This window comes from Papaver somniferum, unplaced genomic scaffold, assembly GCF_003573695.1.
Source record: "Papaver somniferum cultivar HN1 unplaced genomic scaffold, ASM357369v1 unplaced-scaffold_150, whole genome shotgun sequence".
NCBI lineage: Eukaryota > Viridiplantae > Streptophyta > Magnoliopsida > Ranunculales > Papaveraceae > Papaver > Papaver somniferum.
Genome location: NW_020624377.1, coordinates 4167871 through 4187492, shown reverse-complemented (window position 1 = coordinate 4187492; position 19622 = coordinate 4167871). Strand labels below are relative to the sequence as shown.

At 36.6% G+C, this 19622-nt stretch overlaps 1 protein-coding gene across 1 annotated transcript; it reads right to left on the bottom strand.

Annotated features, from left to right (window-relative positions):
- Nucleotides 1-253: 253 nt before the first annotated feature.
- On the bottom strand, nt 254-1267 carry LOC113336045. Its single transcript, XM_026582039.1, has one exon. It carries the CDS (start codon nt 1265-1267, stop codon nt 254-256), a length of 1014 nt encoding a protein of 337 aa, XP_026437824.1.
- Nucleotides 1268-19622: the final 18355 nt, after the last annotated feature.

Genomic DNA, 19622 nt, shown 5'->3' with positions numbered 1-19622 from the left:
AGTAAATGTGAAGTGTAACTGTTGTCGAGTGGTCAAGATGTGTGGTTAGTGTGTTGTTATAGGCCCACATCCACGAAGGCGTGGTTAAGACGTGGGTTTTATTATTTTCTGATTTATTAATTTTATTGAATCAACAAAGCATGCATGAAGCCGCTTCAACAAGTAATTTTTTTTTTTTTCCTAAAAGGCAAATTCGAATTATAACTGACTCTCACTAAATCAGTGAGAGATCAGGAAATAAAAGCTACCATGGCTAGCTTGTACCCATTACAGTTTCCCAATTACATATGAAAGTAGAAAGAGAAAAACCCACAAACAACTTAGTTTGTAAAGCCCAATTATAAAGGGTGCATTTAACAACTACAATCAACTGGTTTAGGTGTCTTTTTTTAACTGAATACAACTTATTATTCCTCTCGTTCCAAATGGTCCACCAGATAGCGAAAGGAAGTAAGCCCCAAATTTTCTTAATCATCTTTCTTCCTTTCTTGTTTTTCCACTCCCAAATTGTCGACTTCACATCTTGTGAGAAGGTCCAACTCAATCCAAAACTATCAAGGAAATAACTCCATAACTTGGCAGTCTCTTTAAAATGTAAAAATAAGTGATCACCAGTCTCTACAGCTGCCGCACAAAACAAACATTCTGGATTTTGAACCTTACCAGCTCTATATAAATAATCCAAAGTTGGTGCACCTTTATGACAAAGTGTCCACACCAAGAAAGAAACCTTTAAAGGAACTCTGGCATTCCAAATTTGTTTATGTGGAAAAGAGAGATAACCATCTAAATCAAGAGTAGAATAACAATTGGCAACATAAAAAATTTTGTGCTTCCATTGCCACTGATCATTATCACTAGACAAAAGTGGCTCACCAGTGACTTGAAGTAAGAGTGTCACCTCTCCCACTTCTTCCTCTTTCACATTTCTTCTAAAATCCAAATCCCAAGCTCCATATTCATTAATCATTTGAGCAACAATAACATCTCTTTTCCTAGATAATTTAAAAAGAGATGGAAATCTCATCTGAAAGGTTTGGTTACCATTCCATGGATCTTTCCAGAAAAGAATATTATGTCCATTCTTGATAATGAAATTAGTGTGTAGCTTAACATGATCTCTAGCTTTTAACATTCCAGCCCATAAACTAGAACCTATTATTTTAGAGAAAGAGTTAGGAAGGAAAGATTCAGGGTTACCTCCAAATTTCTCATGAATTATTTGCCTCCAAAGAGCCCTTTTTCGTTCCCATATCTCCAAATCCATTTACAATGAAGAGCATGATTCACCAATTTCAACTTCAAAAATTCTGTATGATTTGGTTAGTTTATTACAAAGCAAAATATTGATGGTTGGCTCATGTTTATCTTTCTTTTTGTTGCTCTGAAGGTGTTCCATATAATGACTCGATGAATAATTTGTTGTTCACAGATTTACGAAATTTGAAAAATCATCACCCTACCCAAGTACCCAAGTGTTGCTCTACTTACAGTAGTTGGGAATTTTTACGCCAATTATCCTCGAAATTATACCATAAAAGAAAAACATGGTTGATAATTTTATTTTTCCACTGATTACATGATACTCTATTTGAGATGATTGAATATTAAAAAGTGAAATCTATAATTATCACTTGTTTTGAGCTGTGATAACAGTGATTATCACAATATATACAGTTAGTGAAATCTGCATATATCACTTGATTTTGATGTGATAACTCAGATTATCACTGGCTATACGAGAATCTGTGTGTTTTATTTGTGATCAATGTAATTGTCACTAGTTACATCTCCTTTTACTTCTTTTTCTAAAAACAGGCTCATGTGCAAACAACAATGAGGATTGTCAGAGCAGTGAAGTCGTTCACGGATATGTATCAGAACAATGTTAGTTTGTGAATCATTTGGTTCAAGACAAGTTAGGACAGCAAATAATCTTGCGAAGAAAGCATATTTTGGTTGTGATTCGTTTTTTGTCTTTCAAGTAATTGCATTCTAAAAGTGTACATAGTAATCATTAGCATGTTGAAAAAGCGAGGGTCTAACAACCAGACCCAATATTTCTTTTCGGAAATCTATATGGACTAACTCCAATATATTTTCAAGAGAATCAACTAGAAAGTTAGACTCAATCAAGGAAAATACATCCAATAGTTATATCTCTATTTCTCAATGCAATCAGTAAATCAAACACATAGCACGAGCCTGATTATTATGAGAAAAAACTTGAACGGTACCAAAGACCAATATTCAAGTGTCAATCAATTTATATCAACAACCAAAGGTTGGATTATTGATTGAACTACGCACAACCTGTGATATTTCAATTATATAGAAAATATAATGCGGAAAAGAAATAACACAGACACCAGAAATTTTGTTGACGAGGAAATCGCAAATGTAGAAAAACCCCGGGACTTAGTCCATATTTGAGCATCACACTGTATTAATCCGCTACAGACTCTAGCCTACTAAAAGTTAACTTCGGACTAGAATGTAGTTGAGCCATAACGAATCTCACAGTGATTAAGGTACAGTCACGTTCCTTACGCCTATGAATCCCAGCAGGACTCTACGCACTTGATTCCCTTAGCTGATCTCACCCACAACTAAGAGTTTCTACGACCAAAAGTCGAAGACTTGATAAACCAATCTGTCTCACACAGAAAAGTCTATTGAATAGATAAATATGTCTCCCACAGATATACCTATGAGTTTTCTTCCGTATTTTGATAAATCAAGGTGAACATGAACCAATTGATATACTGGACTTATATTCCCGAAGAAAAGCCTAGAAATATAAATCACCTCACAATAATATATCTTAATTGTATGGTAGCGAAACAAGATATTGTTGAATCACAAACGATGAGACGAAGATGTTTGTGACTACTTTTAATCTTTCCTATCGGAGTTTAAATCTTAGAAAATATAGTACTCAATCACGATAGAAAACAACAAGATCATAACACGCAATTACAGAGAAATAGTTGGGTCTGGATTCACAATCCCAATGAAGTCTTCAAGTCGATAACCTATATGGTTTTAGAAAAACCTAAGGTTAAAGGAAAATCGACTCTAGTCGCAACTAGTATCACATAGGAGGTGTGGGAATTAGGTTTCCCAGTTGCTAGAGTTCTCCTTTATATAGTCTTCAAATCAGGGTTTGCAATCAATGTTACCTTGGTAACAAAGAATTACATATTCTCATAGAAGTATACAAGACACAATTGAGGTAAAATCGATTTTCATTCACTCGAATCAATTCATGAACATTATAGCCACAGTTTGCAAAAGAATGCATTCCTTATTGTATAAATGTATTAGTTCATGAACAAACCGATTTCAGAACATAACCCGCTCAAGTATGCAAACGGGTACGCATACCTAAGTGGCCGGACTTGGACTGTGTTCGCCAGTATGCAAACGGGTACGCATACTGTCGTACACTTCCAAACTTCAGTTGAATGTAGTACGCGTACAAGTACGCATACTATATTACCCGGACTTCAACTGACTTCACCAGTACGCGTACAAGTACGCATACTCTAGCTCCCGGACTTCACCTGACCTCGCCAGTACGCATATGGGTATGCATATTGCATTCCGTTCTTGGATCAACACATATGAAACTACGCATACTGTGCTTAAAATCCAATTATGGTTAAGTGTTTAAAACTCCCATTTCAATTATTGAAACATTCTTAGAAGATGACAATAGCTGTCTCACACAAACTATTAGCTTCGAAGCAATTTTCAAGTGAACTAATGATCAATACGAAACATTCTGAGTCTACATGAAATGACTGTCTCACACAAATCATGTAAGATGTTACCAAGTGATTTTCACATGATCATCTTTTGACTTTCGTCAAGAATATTAGATGAACTTGGTTAAAGCTAAACCTTACTAACACATATTTCGAGAAATATGTAAGCGATTTAAATTCAACTCGAAATATTAAATGTGTATAATTGAAGTCTATATAGTTATACGATTTTTCTCTCAAATAGGAGATACAGTAGATAGACTTTTGAGTGATAGATGAGTTCAAGTCTCCACATACCTTTTGTTGATGAAGTTCCACAAGCTCCCCCTTAGTAGTTCTTCGTCTTTGATCGATGAATGTCGTGAAGTCTAATGATCAACTACACTTTCTATCCTAATCCGAGACTTAACTATAAGTAGACTAGAAATCAAGACTTATAGTTTAGGCAACTAAACTTGACAACAAGCTTGAGATAGCAGCGCTTGTGAGTTCGACCGAGCAGTGCTCTAACAATCTCCCCTTTTGTCAATTTTAGTGACAAAACTATCAATACATATGGATTACAAAATAAATAAACTTTTTAGCCTCTCATCCAAATGCTTGATCTCCTTGGTTCTTCAACATTACCCGAAATCTTCGTCACTTCCAAGTACTCCAGTGATTCTGAATGTGTTGAACTGAGCATCATAGTTGTTGAAGATCTGTAGCTATAACAATGAGAAAACAATAGCTCTCAATCATTGTTATACAGTGTCATAGTATTCATACACAACATCAAAATCCAATTGTATCAAAACTTTGACAACAATACTATGGTGATATGTATCACTCCCCCTTCGTCAATACTTCGTCTCACATGACACCCCCCCCCCCCCTTACATAATGATCCGTAAACCATATGTATTTGTAGTGTGAACTACACATTAATTCTCCCCCTTTTTGTCAATATAAATTGGAAAAGGTACGAAAACTAGTGGGATCATAATGAAATTCTCATAGAGATACTTCATGACTAAAAGAGAACATATCAACTTTGTTTCGATGATTTTACATAGTCGAAACTAGTGTATTAATCAAGGAGTTTATAAAGATACAAGAAAACTCCTACAATATTTCACATCCGCACTCCCCACAAAGATTTGGCAATTAAGCACAAGTTCAATTAAGAACTCTCCCACATAAAATGTCATTCCCGAAAGACAACAAGAGCGACCTTACTTTTAAAAGAAAAGAAGGATTTCTTTGGAAATTAACAAATCACATGAAACATGAATTTGTATCCAAAATACTCAATTAAATTAACCACAAGAGTACCCATGATTAATTTAATCAGAAATGCTTAACATAAGAGAACTTACGGAGCCACACAATACTTTCACATAGAAGTGGATTAGGGAAAGACCAATACTGCGGAATAATCAAAGATTCATTCTATTTTTCATCAATATTTGGATAAATACATATAATAGACTTAATCTTTGCAATCAAAATTTCATCTTATCTTCATCAATATTTGCATAATGACATAATAGGCTTAACTTTTGACATATATGGGAAAATTATAGTTCACCGACGCAAACATACATATCCCACAACAAGTTGCAATATATAAAACCATAAAGATTAATACTGCAAAATTATCTTCCAAATAAACTTTAGAATTTAAATAAATAAATCTAAAAACATTGCAAGATGAAAATCGTTGGCAATAGCTATGTGTACTCACAATAATTGTTATTCCAAACCCTAGTTATCCTTCTTAAAACACAAGAATAAATTCTCATAAGAATTTTCCTAGACATTAAGGCCTCTAAAAATTTCTTTATCGTCCCCGAACTCCTTGTCGTCAACGGTTAAATTATGTTTGGAAGGCACATCCGGAGATATATTTATGCTCAATACCACGGCTTAAAAATACTTATATAAAATACCACGAGCTTTCCAATATACCGGATCCGGGTATTATCTAATTAGCGAATTCCAAATGTGTCCCAAAGAATCTGTCGCACGTATGTCGCGGTTCAATGGCCCATTTAAATCAGGAAAGTACTGCATTTTACCATATCGTTTCTGTCTCTTCAAATATTGGGCGAGTATCTTCCAATAGATCCTTCAAACCCTAGTTCTTTTGGTACAAATTATATCATGACATAGGTGCTTTCACCCATGAAGTTCATTAAACGTAAGCTAAATTCCATCCTTACCGCGACCGCAACTCTAATTTCAATGAATTTGGATGTTTTCCTAACTTTTGCTTTTTGTTTGGATTGTGTCTAGGGTTATGGGTTTTCGGCACTGGTACCTTCTTGAACGGAATTCTTAGAACCCTGTTTTTCACAGACTGTTTAGACCATATTATTTTCTCTAGTGGTCTAATTTTTTCTTTGGAAATTAACTTCTTTGGAGAAGAGATGAGATTACATATCTCAGACGACTTTTGAACAAGTTTGACCTTGTTTGTTAATCGATTTGCTCTTCGTTGAAGTTTGTTGACATATCTTATCTTATTTTTGTACTTGAAACATTTGGAGAGTTCTTGACCCTTGAGAGTACAATAAGAACATGTCAGTATGGAGGACGGTTCAGACGTCATAGTTGTGCAGGCTGCTAGACAAACGGTAGAACCTGAAAAAATAGAAATAGAATTTCCAGTAGACAAAGAGAAATCCATTTTATCCTCCAAAGTGGTTGAAGTTTCTCCCGGAAGAATATCGAGATTGATGTACGTATTTCTACAGTTATCAAAATCAACATTTTCACAGAAGAGTGCAACACTTGATTTTTCGTCTTCATTAGAATCATAGTGATCAGACATTTCATCAAGAGTTGCAGCAAGACCTTTGTTTCCAATGTATTTAATTTCTACGATTCAGACACTCATTTTCAAAATGACCAAAACCTTTACACTTGAAGCACTGTGGCATATCCTCGTCATCAGTATCCCTGTTTTTAGGAAGACCACGATTATGAGGTTTAACTGATGACTTAGATTTATCTCTAGTGAACCGTTTACTTGTCTTCAAAAGAAGATATCTAAACTGTCTTGTGATCAAAGATACTGACTTGTCAAGATCTTTATCTGATGAATCAGTCTCAGAAGGATCATCTTCAAAGATGCCAACACTTTTACTTTTATCAAGTAATTTAGTGTTCTTTTGTGCTTTGAAAGAAATATCCTTTCCATTTTGGATACATGTTCATGATAAAAGGATCAAAGGTCTTTAACTTCCCAACGAGAGTATTTCTGGAAAGCGCTTCAAGGTTATTTCCTTCAACGATGGCATGTTTCTTATAATCGTATCTAGATGGCAACGATCTGAGAATTTTCATCACAATGTCCTTTTCAGGAATAGTCTTACCCAACGCAAAAGATGTATTAACAATTTCAGACACTTTGTGATTAAACTCATCAAATAAATCTTCATCTGCCATACGAAGGTTTTCCCAATCAGAATTTAGGTTTTGAAGCCTAACTTCTTTTTCACAGGTATTCCCTTCAATTACGGTTTCTAAGATATCCCACGCATCTTTAGAACGAGTACACGTAGTCACATGGTGCTGAAGATCTGGGGTAATGTCATGGATGATTTCATTCAATCCGACATAATTTTGCTTTGCAGCAAGAATCTCGACAGCATCATAATCAACGATATCCTTAGGAACAGTTACATTACCTACTGTAATAACAGGAGGAAAATAGCCATTAAAAACATAAACCCATGATTGAAAATCACGCGCTTGAAGAAAGGCACGCATATCAATTTTCCACCATAAGTAATTCGAGACATCGAAGACTGGAGGTACTTTTATAGAGATAGCATTTCTGTCCATAGAGGGAACGAAGAACTTCCACTGACGCTATAGGCATACCGTGTTGTTAAAAGAACATCAACAAGAGCATCACCATATAGCCTAGTATATGGAGAAGATGCTATCATACCAGCAGAAGTGATTGTGGCTTCGACTAGGATACTATCGGCAAGTGGGGTCGACTTGGATAGTCAACGCATCCGATCACTCGACATGATAGACGAACGCCGAGAAACAGCTGAAAAACGATCTCAACAATATCAACATCGACCGAAAAGATCTTACAATCAACATGTTAAAGAAAGACATTTTGAAAAAGGAGACCTAGTACTCGCCATAACCCCACATGTCCAAAGAGAAGATAGTGCGGGAAAATTTGTTCCAAATTGGAAAGGACCCTTCCGAATCCGTAAAGTAGGGGGATCCGGGTACTACAAACTCGAGCACGCTGACGGCTCCAAAATCAAAGGGAAGCGAAATCCTAAAATCAATGGAATCTGGTTGAAACTTTTTTATGCTTAGGTGAAATTCACCATCATCACATATGTATGCAATGTCCATTATGAGGATGATGCCATGCAACACATTCTACTTTAATATATCTTGATTTCTGAATAAAATAATGACTCTTCCAATGACACAATCATACTCGGTTTCGGTATATGCCGAAACAAGCATCACTTGATATGAATATCTATGTGTTCAGAATCGACTCTCCACAAAAGGCATCGGGATTAAACCCCAAAACGTCGCTGAGAACCTTTTGTAAGAAGAACATGACCCCATAAAAGGTAGACAGAGACCTACCAGATGGGAGGAATATAACACACAATACCCTCACACAAGTGAAACATCATACCCCAAAGGGGAAAACACACGAACTTAACAAATACGAAGATATGAGATACCTTTGGGATCCCTTCATCCCACTGAGGGTAAGAACCTAACCAGATCGACGAGACTTATACAGAATCTGTCTCAATAAATATTCCAAGAAACCCCACGATAGGTGCACAAAAACATCCGATGGGAGGACTGTGAAAAAAGGAAAAATGCCAAAGACAGCACAATGACTGGAAATCATATTCCAAGAAAGAGTCACGGCCAAAACAAAGCTTAACCCAACTCCGAAACATCCATCCCGCTAAGGGTAAAATCTAACCCGATAAGGTGATTACAGCACTTGCCTCAGAAAATCAGATAACAACCAACCCCATGATAACTCCTTGGGAGGAACATATAAAATGCAACGGACAAAATAAAGTCTGGCAATCACATCCATAATAATCGTCACACATACAATAAATACCAATCACAAACTATGAAATAACAAAATACTAGCATCAAAAGAAAGCTAGTCACAAGTATATATCCGAAACAACCCCTATGTCATACGAGAAGAAGACAGAGCATCAAGGCAATAAACGAAGCTCTTCTCGAGCTCGGTCCAACGCAACCTTTCCTGTGTCCTTCCCGCGGAGTGCAGAGAGCACCCGAAAGAATGTCATCAAGTGCTGAGTTTGGTAATAGCAGTAATAAACAAAAAACTAAGGAGGCAATAAGAGGCCCTCGTCTCGATCCTCATCCATCAGGTGTTCGGAATTAACCACAAGAACGTCTTAATGATCATGACGGGACCCAAGATGGTCGAAGACAATGGGAAGAACCCGACAGAGATGGTCAAGACGAACAATTTCCAGAATCAAGCGAGTACGAGACAATTTCCAGAATCATTAATGAGTCTAATTATGGCTAACAAAACTAAAACAAAAGGAAAAGAAGAAAATAAGCTGGCAACTCCAACAGAGCCCTGCAATTAAGCATCACGGCATCGAGCAATTGCTTGATCCACCTCCTCCAGGAAAGCACTTGCCTCATCCAAAGAACGACATGCTGCCACACATTTGACATCTACCTCAAGGAAGATCTGATGAGTACGCACCAATACATCTGGATAAACCTTCGCCTGAAGTGCCATTCCGTAGGTTTCCGACTGCTCCACCCATTGGGCGCAAAGCCGAGTGCGCACAGCCTGCCGATGGGCCAACAGACACTCCACCTTTTCTCAAACCAATTGTGAACGACGAATCTCCTTCGAAAAACTACTCCTAATTACCAGCCCGACGTTGTTCCTAGAAATACTGAATGCCCCTCCGGATGACGTGCCATGATAAAATCAGAGTGAGCACTAAAAAAAGAGGGGGCGGGAGAGAGAGAAAGAGCAACAATGAAGGAAAAAGATCAACACTATAGGGAAATTTATACTAAAACATTTACCACGGAGAGAGAACATGAGGCAAGCGAAAAGGCAGTCAAATCAATGACAAGAAATAGACACGTGGAAGGAAGGTGACCCCGCCATAAATACTTACAGATTGGGACTGTATCCCAATGCCATCGTCAGACACGATATACCGCAAAAGAAAACACGAAACGAGCAGACCAAAATACGTACTAAAAGGTTTAAGAAGTGCACTCAAGGAACACAGACCTCAAGCGAGCATTTAACAAACCGACAGGGGTCTTCAAGAAGACATGAAGACATATTGGATTGATAATTCCATAGATACACTTTAACACAAACTGTGACTGATTACCAACCCTGCAAGTCTTGAAAAAACAGTCAGGGGTAATGTAAGCGCATGGATTTGGCAAGAGATGAAGGTACCACAACGGGGGCTTCGGATGACTACAAGCCGAAGCCATCATTGACAGTGACATGACAAGCCGAGGTCGCCAGTAACGATGACGTGGCACAAGTGGACTGCCCTCAGAAGATGACTAGAGATTGTTTAAATAATCCCAGCTGTAATAATAAACGTGTACGGCTAATGGCAGAAGACTTGTCAGAAAAGGTATTAGGGTACATGTGTACGGTATTTTCCTATCAGGCTTTGCCTATAAAAGGAGAGCAATCCTATGGAGAGAAATAGACTTTTCAGAGAATTGTAATGTGTATTGAGATTAGTCTCCACATAACTCTATGATAATTTAAGAAGGCTATTATTGGGGCGTCACATTCCATTAGAGGGGCGTCACTTAATAGGACAAAAACGGGTCACCCATAAGTAATATCAAAAACCTCTTATCTAAAATAATTTTGTAATGACTAAACAACCCTTATTTAGTTAATTTTAATTTAATTTAATTAGATAAAATTAAATTAATAAATTTTGTTTATAATTGGTGAATTCTGGGAAAAAGTTTTTGTGGGAAGAAAAACTGGCCGTAAAATAAACTTTTACTGTTGGAAATAATCCAAACCTGGACGTAAAATCACTTCTAAGGTTGGAAATAATCCAAACCTGGCCGTAAAATCACTTATACGGTTGGAATTAAAAGAAAACTAGACATAAAATCAGATTCTACGGTTGGAATTAAAAGGAACCTGGACTAAAATGACCTTCTACGGTTGGAACTAATTCAAACCTGGACGTAAAACTACATGCAAATAAAATTCTGCGGTTGGAATTAATCCAAACGGGACGTAAAATCACTTCTACAGTTGGAAATAATTTAAACCTGGACGTAAAATTACTTTTACGGTTGGAATTAAAAGAAAACTGGACGTAAAATCGAATTCTACGGTTGGAATTAAAAGAAACCTGGACGTAAAATGAGCTTTTACGGTTGGAATTAATCCAAACCTGGACGTAAAACTACATGAAAATAAAATGCTACAGTTGTAATTAATCCAACCCTGGACGTCAAATCACCTACGGTTTTTAAGTTTTTATTTTAGTTAAATGATAATCTAGACATTTTGTATATGTGTTAGGATATTCCATAACCATTTTTTTGGACATTAAGAATCCAAATGAAGCCCCTCTATTGGAGTGAGACGCCCCAATAATAACCTTCTAATTTAAGGGTGTTTACAATACTGACTTCAAGAAAGTGATAAGCGTATTCCCAAAGGTATATGGCCTGGGCTTTTGGTAACACTGTTGTTGTTTATTTTTGTCATGACAATATGCTCATCTGTGACTCTAGGGTCGTTATATATGTTTGCGAGTCGCGAGTTTGGATCCAAAGGTGAAGAAGCTTGTAAAGTAATTGCAATTTTGGTTTGTATGCGGATACCTTGCTATAGTGCATACGTTTACATAACTATTGTTTGGAATATTGCTACGGTAATTTCGGTGCTGGAAAAAGATTATGGTGCAAAAGCACTAGTAAGGAATATGAAATTGATCAAGGGAAAGATATGGGTTTCATCCGCAATGTTTATTGTACTGGAAACCGTTTTTACTTGTCTAATTATATCGTGATCTTTTTACCGGTGCTTGACGGCAAGTTACTAAATTTGATGGGTAATATATTTTGGGGTGTTGGGACACCAACACCAATTAGGAAGATTAGTTATTTTAGGAATCAGTTTGTGTTTTCTTATTTGTTATTTGCTTAGGATTCAAACTAGGTTCTCTAGATAAATTTATAGTTTGTTCTAGGGTTTATTCAATCAAATCAATATAATTAATAAGCTTTGCTTAAACCCTTGGCTAATCCCCAATTCAAAGGATTTCTATCTCTTTTTTATCGTTTTGGTCTCGAATCCTAACATCTGGTATCAGAGAGACTTAAAAAGTTATTTTCGATTCTCGTGGGAAACCAACTATATTTTTTGGGCTAGATACAGTTTAGCAAATTATTTATCTATGTTTTATTTAGTTTTAATCCAACTTGAGGATAAGTTGTGTCTCAAAGGGTTGGGGATGTTGGGATACCAACACCAATTAGGAAGATTAGTTATTTTAGGAATGAGTTTGTGTTTCCTTATTTGTTATTTGCTTAGGATTCAAGCTAGGTTCTCTATATAAATTCATAGTTTGTTCTAGGGTTTATTCAATCAAATCAATATAATTAATAAGCTTTGCTTAAATCCTTGGCCAATCCCCTATTCAAAGGATTTCTATCTCTTTTCTATCGTTTTGGTCTCGAATCCCAACATGAGGATTGTATGTTATTTGTTAGGGGCTTTTCTGCTTCAATTTTCTCTTGTAATCCAAACAGTGATCTGTTTCGTCTGCAAAGCAAACCACAACGAGGACATGTCAAACGTTGATGCAAACAAGTTTAGTTCGTCTTTGTTTAATGCTCGTCATTTTTGATTAAATTTCCACTTGTATAATGAAATTCATGTCAGTACGAGTTTCTTTTCATTCATGACATTGACTTCTAAGTATTGGATTCAAATTTATCTGTTTTGATTATTTAGAAACTTCACATATGGTACTCATCGAGTATGCTAGTTACCTAGTTCAAATTTTTTTCTGTTACTGTTCTTTCATGTGTCTTCTTTCCTGCTCTCTGCCGCGAGTATTTAGAAACAATAGAAACAAGTCACTTGTTCAGTAGTGCTGAGTGTGTTTCGACCGTTTGTTCACCCATATTTAACCAAACGAATTTTCTTCACAACAAATGATTACATGTCGTATACGTAGAACTGTGCTGCAACAAAAATAAAAAATGATTACAGTGCAGAGCAGCACCTTATCACGGTTAAACTTCAAATTAAGCAACAGTCAGAGCCTCAGAGGCGTAAAAGTACACAGGCTCAGTCAACGTTTCCAGTGGAACGGTTTTTTGGGACCAGCCTTTTTTTGGGAGGACCATTGTTTTATTTTTGGTAAGACATTAGAAGTAAATCTTGGTCACCCCTTATCCAAATATTTATATTAATATCAAAATTACCCTTTTCAATTAAGTTAGTGTAATGATTAGTTGTATCATTAGGTTAACATAATTAGTGATTAGTGTAAGATTAAATAAAAAAATTAAACTAAACTAAATGATTAGTGTAAGATTAAATTAAAAAAATTGAACAAAAGTTCGGTTGGGAAATATTTTTTGCGACGTAACCGAACCTTAGTTCGGTTGAGAAATGTTTTTCGCGACGTAACCGAACTATGGTTCGGTTGGAAAATATTTTGCAACTAACCGAACTATTATGTTCGGTTGGGAAATGTTTTTTGCTACTAACCGAACTATTAGGGTTCAGTTGGAAAATGTTTTTTGCAATTTTATCGAACCCTTAGTTCAGTTAGGAAATGTTTTTTGCAATGTAAACGGACTGTTATTATGTTGGGAAATATCTTTGCGAAATAACCGAACTAAGGTTCGGTTGGGAAATGTTTTTGCAACTAACCGAATTATTAGGTTTCAGTTGGGAAATGTTTTTTGCTACTAACCTAACTATTAAGGTTCGTTTGAGAAATGTTTTTTGCAACATAACCGAACTAAGGTTCGGTTGGGAATTTGTTTTGCGAAATAGCCAAATTGTTCTTCATGTTCATTGTTTCCATTAGGTTCCGTTAGTTCGACAAAGTTTTTCACATAATTTCTAGCCGAACTTCTCTCTGCAACTTCCATTTTTAACTCATTTGATGGTTAATACTCATTTTTCAATCGAACGAGGAACGTCAAGGAAAGAGAGAAGAAGAAGAGAAAAAAAAATTCAAAACTAAAAAAATCCGATTCCCCACTGTTTTTGTTTTTGATTTTGGTTAATAGATTCATTTAGATTAGATATATATGATTAGATTTATATAGTTATTAGGTTAGTTTTAATTTAAATTAAATCAAAGGATAAATGTGTATTTACCTAATTTTAGGACACCCCTTATAACTATAGGGAGGTTGGCCAAATAAGACCATGGTCCCAAAAAAAAATCATGGTCCCTAAATAATGGTTCTTTAAGAGGCCCTAAATCCCAGCATGGGCTTTCTCAACACCCATCATAGGTTTTCCAATGCGGCCCGACATGCACTTTGTTGACATTATTGTAGTGGAAGCTTCTAAATTTCTAATTCACTAGTTAAGTTGTTGTATCTGTGCCTTTCTTTAACAGAAAGTATCACTTTTTAAAAGTGGACGCTTAACGTTGGAATCAGGAAGAGTTCATAATTGTTTTGAGAATACTTATACATTCTACAAAGATGGTAAAAAGAAGACTTTTGTCCTTCTAAATCTGCTTCAGTTATCCAAGAGCACTGGGATGGTAAGACTAGTGCTATAGTTGCTACTATATCTAGTTTTTTTGCATCAAACTCATACTTTGAGTTCTCATGAAGACAACAAACCAATGGTTATGATTCCTCAACAGGTTCAACCTCTTTTATCTCAGTACAATGATTTATTTTCTGAAGAATTGCCTGTTACCCTACCTCCTTTAAGAGATATTCCGCATTGTATTGATCTTATACCCGGAGATTCTCTTCCTAATCAAGATCATTATAAGTTAAGTCTTTCATAACATGAAATTTTACAGGGACAAGTAAATGATCTATTGGATAAAGGATTGATTAGGCCTAGCAACAGACCTTGTAATCGTCCTGCATTTTTGGCGCCACAGAAAGACAATGGTTGGAGAATGTGTATTGATTGCAGAGCATTGAATCGCATATCCATTCCTTATAGACTTCCTATTCCACGTATTGAGAATGTGTATTGATTTGCTAGATGTCTCAATTATTTTTACTAAACTTGATCTTCGTAGTGGATATCATCAAATAAGAATCATAGAAGGAGATGAATGGAAAACTGCGTTCAAAACAAGGGAAGGATTGTATGAATGGATTGTTATGCCATTTGGATTTTCTATTGCTCCTAGCACCTTTATGAGACTCATGAATCAGGTATCACAACCCTTTCTTAGTCAGTGTGTAATAGTATATTTTGATGATATCTTGATCTTTAGTCGCACTCCAAAAGAAAATCTCATTCATCTTTCAAAGGTGTTCAAGGTCTTACATCTAACTCATTGTTTATGAATTTGAAGAAATGCACTTTTATGTCAAATGAAGTCACTTTATTAGGATATGTGATATCTTTTAAGGGTATTCATGTGGATCCTTCTAAAGTAAAAGCTATTTTGGATTTGCCAGTTCCAACTTCTATTAAAGAGGTGCGAAGTTTTCATGGTCTAGCTTCTTTTTATAGGAGATTTATGAGAAATTTCAATACCATTGTTGCACCTCTTACAGATTGTTTTAAGAAAGAAAAATTTATCTGGACAAAAGAAGTTGATAAGAGTTTTAAAACTCTTAAGGAGAAGTTATGAACGCAGTGTTATCACAAGACGGACATCCAGTTGCTTATCACAACGAGAAGAATTCTGACACACATAGGAAATTGTCTACGTATGAAAAGACGATGTGTACCCAAATACACCACAATATTTTTAGAGGTATACTTGGTTATCTTGAGTATTTTTTTTCTTCGATTTCTTCTTCTCTTGGGTTGGTCCTTCGAAATCTCCTCCCCTTTTAATGCAAGCAACGGAATCAAAAATTTCCCAAATCTAATTGACATTAACCGTTGGATATCTCAACTCTTAAATTCAGCTGTTGGATTTTCTATACCCTACAATTCCGCCGAAATAAATTTTCGTGTGAACTATTCATTTCGTCCATTGGATTATTTTGATTACAGCTGCACGATGTTTTTCTTTTAAGGAGATTATAAACAAACCCTCAGTCTTCTTATAACAAAAATCTTCTCATCGTGTCGCACTCTAAAGTGTTCCCTTTTCTTTCCCTTTATGAAAAACCCTAGAACTCAAATTGGGCTGATGCAGACGGTGGTTTAGAAATAATCTACAACGCGCGATTGGGGGATAGAGGAAAAGGACAAAAACTAGATTTTAAATATCAAATCAGGGTCACCCCTTATCTAAGTATTTTACCTAATACCTAATCTATCCCTCACTAATCATGTTTAGTGCTTAATTATAATTAGTAAATTCATAAGATTATTTGATAAATGATTAGTGTATATTTTTATTTGTATTTGGGTGAGTGAGGTGAGAGTAGAAGGAGGGAAAAAGTATCTGAGAGGGAACTTTTTTTGGTGAAAATGGAGGATGATTGTGAAGAGAGAATTGCTGCTAAGAGGTTGAAAATTTGATTTTTTTTCTTTGAATCCACAATTTTTGTAGCTGAAAAAGCTCGGTCTAGGGGGCGTAGCCCCTCCCGGCTGTGTTCGACCTTTAAAACCTATTTCGTTTTGAAATTTTTTTCTGGTTTTTAGTCCACTGCCGGCACTGATAAATTTCTATCGAGCATGCCGGCACTTGGTTACGACATTGAATGTTAGTTACCAAGCATGTCGACACTATTTTCCGGCATGGTCTTCATCAATTCCGGCATGGTCTTCATCACTTCCGGCGATGTAAAAAAAATTATTTCCAACATGGTCTTCATCACTACCGGCATGGTCTTCATCTATACCGGCATGGTCTTCATCATTTCCGACATGTCTTCATCACTTCCGGCATGGTATTCATCACTTTCGGCATGGTCCTCATCATTTACGGCATGGTGTTCATCACTACCGGCATGGTATTCATCATTTCCGAATGTTAAAAAAAAAAATCGTTTTCAAAGTGAGGAGCTGGCAGAGAAGGAGAAGAGAATTTGAAAGGAAGTGGGGAAAATTAAGAATTTAAAAGGGAGTGGGGAATATTTAGGTTTCAAAGCCCTAACCCTAAAAGAGATTAATAAGAGGTGAAGATGGAAATGGGGGATATGATTTTTATTTTGAGGAAAGGGTATTTTATTATTTTTGCCCCAAAAACACCCCTTAGCAGACACTATTGGTTGGGGGAAGTAATTTATATCCCCCAATTAGTTCAAGTATCCCCAATCGCGCGTTCATAATCTAACCGATGATAAATAAATTGGTTTTGATATTCTTCCTTAGGGTTTCAATTGAGACAGAGAACTGAATCGAGGCCTAACTCAAATCGGTTCACCAAAGCTGCTCAAAATCGAATCAGAGAACTGAATTGACCTTGATTACTTTTGGCTGATGAAGGTATGTATTAAATTTCTGAATCTCAATCTTTACAGTAAAACTGGATGTTGTGTATGGTTTTGGACTTTTGAGTGAGATTGGATATTAGTTTGTTTGTTTGTTTGTAGTTAATTGATGATTAACAACCATTTCGTAATTGTTAAGTCTGATACAGATGTTTGCAGATTTTAAACATGGTAGGTATCCAAATGAAGAAACCGGTGAAGTGCCGATAACATTTGTTGTGAGTTAACCTCACATTTCAAAGGGTATGTTTACTCTGTCTTACATGGTACAATACTAGAAAAAGACGGCAGAATTGTGAAACACGTCTTACATTTCATAGTTTGGTTCATATGACGTTGCAGAATAAGACCTCGGAAAAGCTGTGGTAGAGGTGATTGAACTATCTATAACCAAACATTGAAACATGGGAGTATTAGAACCTGAAGAAGTGGATCTCATTAGTCGTACGCAAGCTTCGTGGTAACAAGTGATCTTAGTAACATCCCATGAATACTGAGGTTAATTTACTCCTCTTTTACCTCCTTATTGTCTAGCAGCTTACCATTTGGAGCTTTTTATGATTTATCTTATGACCATACCCAACTATGTATGTGTGAAGCTTAAATTTAGAGTAATAAGTTCTTTAGTTGGCTTCACCCGAAAACGATTCATTCATATGATATGCATGTGCCATTTTATTTACAGAATATATGAGATTTTTCCCCTTTTCATCCAAATGGTATAAAATAGTTTCCTCACACAGATGACTCAATATGCCAACAAATAGGAACTTCGACTCCAGTTTAGTCAGTATAAACTGCCCTTGATTATAATTTGGAATTATTTAGATCATCCAGAAATTCATACGACTCTTCCTGTTTCTGTGAAAACATACTTGCGACTATACATTTTAACATTTAGGAATTCTTTCCACAACAAACCAACTCCAACCTCATTAAGTATTATATTTTTTTCCATGCAGTTGAACTGACTGAGATGTCCCAAGAATTGAGTTGTTCCTTAAGTCAAAGATAAGGGCATAATGAACTTATTGCATCTGGAAGGGAAGTGTTTCCCTCAATGCCCTCAGGATGTAGTGCTTCAATGGCCGTTACTGCATCTGATGGTGGTGGCGGCGGAGCAGAAGAAGGAAGAGAATGTCGAAAAGAAAGAAGAATCTAATGACGTAAGTGTTTGTGGGTGAAAACTGTTTCTGCCAATTTTGGTAATTTTGTGTGGACGAGAAACGAGTCGAAACCCTAAACAATGCACTGCATGTGAGTACTTTTGACTCGAGAGATCAACCTGTACAATCCTGGCCTAAACCAAGAAATGGTCGTTCCAGGCTTGTTTCTGTCACAAAGTGAAGGATAAGGGTTGGTCTTAGGGAGGGAAGCGAAGAAAGTGTTGAGACCAGAATCATTGATTCTGAAGGTGTGGTTGTTTATGACTTGTATCAGAAAGTAGTATTGGCTAGCAGAATGGAAAGCTATCATGTGATTTCTGGATACTGTGTTTTTCTCTGACGAAAACTTGTTGTTTGGTGGAAATGGGTGAATCCTATTTATACAAGTCATATTGAAACGTACCCTGGTCTCGTAGGAAGTGGGAACGATTGGGTGATGGAAGAATGGAGTAACGTATAACTGTCAGAAACCCATGCTTCCATGATGAAGGAAGTGGATCCGTTTACACCCGTTACTTCTTGCCGCCACTAATTGTCCTGCTTCATGACACTTTCTTATAACGGGCGTATTGCACACCGCACGCTGTAAACCGCCAGACCAATACCCTGATGAGTATCCCCCAGTTTGTGACATGTTTGATGTCTCGAGCGTTTTCATGGAAAACATGTAGCACTTTGCTACGTGCGGCAAGTCAAAGTCAAGAGTCTTGCCGCAGGAAAATAGCATGTGATGCTATTAGGCACGTCTTGGTTGGTCGCCTAAAACTTTCAACAAGTCCGTCAGTTCAGTGGCGAACTTGGATGGTTGAGATTGCATCTCATGAGGAAGGCCGTTGATTATGGATACCTTCTGTTGGCGCCTGGTAATGGCACAGTGGCGTTTTTGGTGTATGCCAGTGGCACAGCGGCATGACTGGTATAGCTCGTGCATGCCAGTGGCACGGTGGTATAAGTGGCGCCTGGCGTAGCCATGGCCACGATATTTAAGCGGATGGTTGCCTAAAAGATGCCACAAGTCTGTCAGTTCGGTGGCAAATTTAGATGGCTGAGATTG